The sequence below is a fragment of the Lepidochelys kempii genome, chromosome 3 (assembly GCF_965140285.1).
Source record: "Lepidochelys kempii isolate rLepKem1 chromosome 3, rLepKem1.hap1, whole genome shotgun sequence".
Taxonomy (NCBI): domain Eukaryota; kingdom Metazoa; phylum Chordata; order Testudines; family Cheloniidae; genus Lepidochelys; species Lepidochelys kempii.
Window position 1 is genome coordinate 134,828,404 of NC_136382.1, and position 6,000 is coordinate 134,834,403.

The window sequence follows — 6,000 nt, forward strand, 5'->3', positions numbered from 1 at the left end:
CAAGTACTCAAAGAAGAATTAGGGGTTCTTGCCACGAAATTAGATTCCATCTTACTTCGGAGCACACTGGGCCCTGTCAACGTATGTTTGGTGGACAGTCTATAAATCAATATGGAAAGCAACCCTGGATAGGACACACAGCTAGCTAAAAGACAGTTGTTTCACGTGAATGGTAAGGAAAAAATATTACCATACAAATGAAAGTGTAGGTTAAAAAAACAAAACAAAAACCACACACACACATTGATACTTAACCATTACATTAAAATAATATCTGAAAACAATCACCTTACCTTTTTCCGATACTGCATATTCATACAAACTGTTTAACTTTGGTAAGACTGGCTTTATAACATGTATCTGAAATTAAAAAGCAGATTTTATGTAATTAATTTAGTTCAACACAAACCAAAAAGTTATTATAGCTATACTTATGGGTTAGAATTTGATCTCAGTCACACTAGTATAAAACTGGAATAACTTTATTTAATTTAAGTGAATCAGTACCTTTTGTAATTAATCCTAGGATCTGGTGCATGGTACTTAGGTAGTTTACAGGTTTCTTATTGAATTGCCTTCACTGTCATGCTGTTCTATCATACCAACCACTCACCCATTAGCAATTGACATTTTCATTCATGACTTAAAACAACTTGTAGATTTTCAATTCCATAAAATAGCACAATATATTTACTAAAATGTGAAATTTTAGTTAGCAAGACAAGTGTAGGAGTTATTTCTCTCAGTAAAGGCTATTTGTCGATACATTTCATTTTAGACAGTGAAGAGCAGCAAATGGTTTGACTACAGGTGATGGGTAGGACCCTATCAAATTCACAGCCATGAAAAACATATCACGGGCTATGAAACCAGACCTCCCCCATGAAATCTAGCTATTGGAGGGGTGGGAGATGGGCAGGGCTGGGAGCTCCTACCATCCACCAGGCTCCAGCTGCTAGCCCACCAGACTGGGGAGGGACGGGATTTTCTCTTCCTCTGCATGGCCACTCTCGGGGGGAGATCAGACCCACCTCTGGATACCTCCCCTTACTGCAGGAAACTCCACGGCTGCTGCTACCTCTGAAGGTTCTCAGCAGCACGGGTGAGATCAGACCCACCCCCATCTCCGGGAATCTCGTCTGGCGGCAGGAAGCTTCACAGCCCAGCTCCAAAGGCAGCACAGAAGTGAAGGTGGCAATCCCACAACTCCCCTTTATCCCCTTTGTGACCCCTCCATAACCTCTTTTTGGCTCAGGACCCCCATGGTTACAACACCATGAAATTTCAGATGTAAATATCTGAAAACCTGAACCTGACCAATTTAAAAACCCTCTGGCCGTGAAATTGATCAAAATGAACCATGAATTTGATAAGACCCTAGTGATGGGGTGTACAGATCCCACACTACGGATAAAAGGAGTAGTGAAACAGTACTGTGCCTAGAAGGCCCCACCTCTCAGCAGCTGCCAGGCATGTTCCCTATGGAGGGTCTGCTTAAACAGGAAGCTCTGGCAGTCAGCAGCGTGGGAGAGTGACGGAGAGACGGCTGCAAGAAGGCAAATAGAGAGTAGTTGCTGAAGCAGAGCAATATATAGGGGGAAGACTGGGACTGTAAGACATGGCCAGGAGACGGAGGGTCTGACCTTTCCCCCTCTTCTCCCTGACCCGAGAGAACAAGTGGACTCTGGGAGTGAGCTGGAAAGCTACCCCTGCATCTGGAGCTCTGTATTACTGAGACTGTGCAAGGAGAAGTCTGGGGCCATGATAAAACAGGGAAGGCTAATCTAGAGCAGCAACCAGAAGGAACTGAGCCACTCCTTGCCTCTCCCCCTCTTGAACCCTAAGCTGGACCTGCTGGCGAGGGAGGACCTGTGTCCCCTCCACCCCAAACACCTGAGAAATCCCAGAGGACTCAGGGCAGGAGCTGGCAAAGTGTGCCTTGGCCACAAGACTGCCCAGAAGAGTTATCCCAAGACTGAGAGACACAGTTTGGCTGCAGCCTGACCACTAGGCCTGCAGGCCACAGAGCGAAGCCCACTACAGTATGGAAAAACAAATCCTCAGAACAAGACAATACAGGTGATGAGACTGAGCTGGAAGAATGGGAAGGCTGGAAACTAGCAGATAAAATAATATGACTAGACCATGGAGTGTGGGAAGGGAAGTCTTCATGTCCCAAAATGAATGAGCAAATACTACCCCACTTTGAAATGAAATAGGGCTAAAGTCAATAGGAGTCTTTTCATTGAGTCCAATGGAAATCAGGTCCGTAGTGACTTTCATCCAAGGACCTTTTAGTGGTTTAAAGTGGTGTATTAGTCTCACAAAGAGAAAAGGAGTGCCACAAATACTCCTTTTCTCTTTGTGAGACTAATACACCACTTTAAACCACTGAAAGATCCTTGGATGAAAGTCACTATGAGCCTGATTTCCATTGGACTCAATGAAAAGACTCCTATTGACTTAGCTCACGAAAGCTTATGCTCAAATAAATTTGTTAGTCTCTAAGGTACCACAAGTACTCCTTTTCTCTTTGCAAATACAGACTAACACGGCTGCTACTCTGAAACCTATATTCGTCTCACTTTTCAGATGCGAAACTGAATGCAATAACGAAAGCTGATTTTCATCTTCAGCTAAGTGACTTACCCACAGTCTTTCAGCAAACTGAAACTTAGGTCTCCCAACTGCAATCCCCTGCTCTACCCACTAGATTGATTGTTGTCTCAAAGAAATTGAGAGTGGGTTTCTAACACCAAAAAAATTCCATCACACTAACTTATAAAAGCTACAAGTTAAACGTTTTGCATGTGAAAGCCAAAAACTCTAAGGCAAAAAGCTTATAAAGCTGTAACAGACTACTTAAACATGCTTGTTAAAGCAAGATTACTAGTTTGTGATATTTGAACAAAATGTGTGATCGACAATACTGTTCACCATGTGCACACATAATCAAAAATACTCGACATGTTAAAACAAACGAAGTACACTTACCTGATTTCCTTCCAGAGTCTCCATTATTAAAATGTAATTTTCCCAAAATTGCAAAAGTTTGTCATTCTTCTCCACAGACCACCAGAAAAGACTTGATTCTAATTGAAAATATTAAATTGTTTAAATTACAAAGATATTTCTGCTCCTATCCTTCAAGCAAAAAGTGATAAAATGTCATCTCCAGCATGAGTTATCACCTCATAAGTGATAACACAGCACTTGATCCTACAGTCTTGTCACGTACACAACTCCTACTGAAATCAACAGTTTTGCCTCGACAAGGGCTGAAAAAAAAAAATCTAACTTTGTAACCTACTGAATTTTAACAGCAATTTCCCATGTGGCTGAAGTGAAAATATATGAACATGCACATATTTTTCTGATAAACCCATTTAAGACTAGATAGAAAAATGTGACAGTGCTAATCACCTGTCAGCATTTGCTATCCTTTCCAGATCTCATCACTCGTTTTTCCAATAACAGTAACTCATATTTTGTTACCTGCTGTATAAATAGTAAACTGACATGAAAGTGACACTTCTCTGAATCTGCTTGAGAAATTGAGTGTTTTATCACTTTGTGGGGATGTTCGATTGCAGATTTTATTTTTTAATTAATATTTTGCACTCACTTAAGTAACTTGCCCACAATCACACAGGAAGGCAAAGAAAACAGAACCATGGTATACTCATGCCATGTGCTTTTAATGACAGTGCAACAATCTTTAGAGTTTCAAATATTCTGAGACATTAAATATTTGAAAGTGTAAAGAGAGAATCTTGCTCCTACCTCTTGAACACCAAGCCCTAAATTATGCCTCTCTGAGTGGGTGCGGCATAAGCAGGGCCAGCAACCCTTCCCCATGCCATTTCAAGCCAGCCCTCGATGGCCAGGCTTCCATCACTGGGGAATAGAAGGGGGAACCAGTTGGTACAATTGGCAACCCTAGCAGCCCTACAGAGCATGTTTCAAGTTGCACTCTTCCCAGTGATCCCCCAGACTTCTGAGTTAAGTCTTCCATAATAGTCCACAAGACTGACTAGTCATCATGTGAAGAGTGTGGGCATAGAAAGTATTCTGCAAAATGAACGATCGCTTGAGAGGCTACAAAGTGGGTCAAAATTTGGAATGCACTTTTGTCCACTGTCCACCTCCAGCTTTACTTAAGCCTCAGTCAGAGGTTCATTAGAAAGGTGCTTAGTTTCCTTAGCTATTTAGGGAGGGCCCAGGGCTTGTTGGTGCTGATTTTTACCAAGTCTGAAATGAGGTTGTAACATGGTGGACTCCATGAACTGTTTGTTTCCGTACTTTATGGTTAACACATGCTTCTGAGCCATGTAACTGCAGAGTTTCAACTCAGCTCATAACAAATGCCAGGGTGTAAGCAGATCCTAACATCATTTTTGTGCGTGTACCAGTTAACCAAATTTGCCTATCTTCCTACCTCCCAATGCCCAGTACAAGAGGACAGAAATACAATTATCTCCCGGACACCAACAACTCTGCAGGGTACCTATGAAACAACTATCATCTGGGTACCCAAGCACTGGCAGACCAGCCTGGCTGTGCAGATCGCCCCACAATGCGGCAAGGCACACACGGCCGCGCAGGGTGGCAGGCCGAGGCCCGGCTAAGCTGTGCGAGTCGCTGCTGTGTGGATGAGCCGCGCGGGGTTAGCTAGGGCAGTCGGGGGGGGCTATGTACCGTCTCCACTGTCCGGGGGGCAGGTGCAGTCCGTCCGCAGCTGATCGGACACCTCCACCGCTCGCTTCAGCAGGTAGCGGGCTCGTTTCCGGCACAGCCCGTCCCCGTCGGTGAGTCCCTTCTGCATCACTCGCCAGAAGCCCCCGCAGAGCCGGGCGTCCCGAGCTGGGCCCTCCCCGCCACCATCCCCCTCCAGGCCGGGGAACAGCAGGTCCGCCAGGGCGGTCAGGGCCAGCAGGGTCCGGCTCACCCGGAGGGCGGCAGCGCCCCCCTCCGCCCCGCGCCCCGGCGGCAGCAGCAGCCCCTCCCAGACCCGCCCCAGGGCGGCGCGGTTCCTGCTCAGCGCCGGCAGCAGCCGCCCGGCCACCAGCGCTGCCGCCACCTCCTCCCCGGCGTCGCGCCCGCCCGCCCGCACCAGCGCCAGCGCCGCGTCCACCGCCCGCTCCAGCAAGGCCGGCTCCTGCAGCTCGGGGGCCACGGCCACCAGCGCCTCCACCGCCGCCTCGGCGCCCAGCCCGGCCCCCGGCGGCTCGGCCCGCAGCGCCGCCAGCGCCTCCCCGGCCAGCCGCGCCGCCAGCGGGGCCCCGCAGAGCCGGGCGCAGAGCCGCAGCGCCCCGCAGGCGGCCCTCACCAGGCGGCGCCGCTCCGGGTCGTCCGCTCCCCCGCCGCCGCGCAGCAGGGGCCAGCAGCGCCCCAGCGCCACCTCCCCGGCCGCCCGCCGCAGCGCCTCCCCCCCGGCCCCGCCGGCCTCCAGCCACTGCAGCAGGAAGCGGAGGGTCTCCACGCGCTCCACGGAGAGCGGGGCGGGCCCATCGCCGCCGCACACCGCCCGCAGCAGCGCGCAGGGGTCCGGGCTGCGCGCGAGGCCCAGCAGCGCGTCCGCCAGCACCAGCTCCATGGGGGGGGGGGGGGGGGGAGGCTCCGCGAGGGGAAGGGGACGCGCGCGCGAGAGTTAGCCCGGCCGCGCGACCCAGCGGTCACCGCCCCCGCTGCCCCGCCCCTTTCCCCCCCAGCAGCCTGTGCGCTGCCGTGGGGCGCCCAATGGTCTCCGAAGGCGGGGACGTCTCCCCCCCCGCCCCCCCCAGTGTGGGAAGAGCCGAGGTGGAACCCCAGCTTCACAGCCCAAGCCTGGGCCGTTCCCTTGGCTGCAGGCCATGTACCTGTTATTGCGGGGATTGCTGCCTGTCTGGTCCGACGGTTCTGCTCGGATCGCGGTAACGTGGGTGACTTCGCCAGCAGTCAGTTGATGTTAACCCAAACTGGAGAAGGATTGTGGGCAAAATTACATGGCCTGGGACGTTA

General features: G+C 50.2%; 1 protein-coding gene across 12 annotated transcripts in view; it reads right to left on the bottom strand.

Annotated features, from left to right (window-relative positions):
* TARBP1 (tRNA guanosine 2 -O-methyltransferase TARBP1) overlaps window positions 1-5,611 on the bottom strand; it is a 101,246-nt gene extending 95,635 nt beyond the window's left edge. For all 12 annotated transcript variants that reach the window (XR_012158155.2, XR_012158154.2, XM_073338123.2 and 9 more), the window contains exons 1-3: window positions 4,699-5,611; window positions 2,995-3,092; window positions 294-360 (exon numbers count right to left, since the gene is read on the bottom strand). Coding sequence is in view for 10 of the 12 variants with exons in the window: in XM_073338123.2 (XP_073194224.2) it covers window positions 294-360; window positions 2,995-3,092; window positions 4,699-5,596 (1,063 nt within the window). In the remaining 2 variants the exon portion in view is untranslated. The remainder of the gene's footprint in view (window positions 1-293; window positions 361-2,994; window positions 3,093-4,698) is intronic.
* Between the last annotated feature and the right edge of the window lie 389 nt (window positions 5,612-6,000).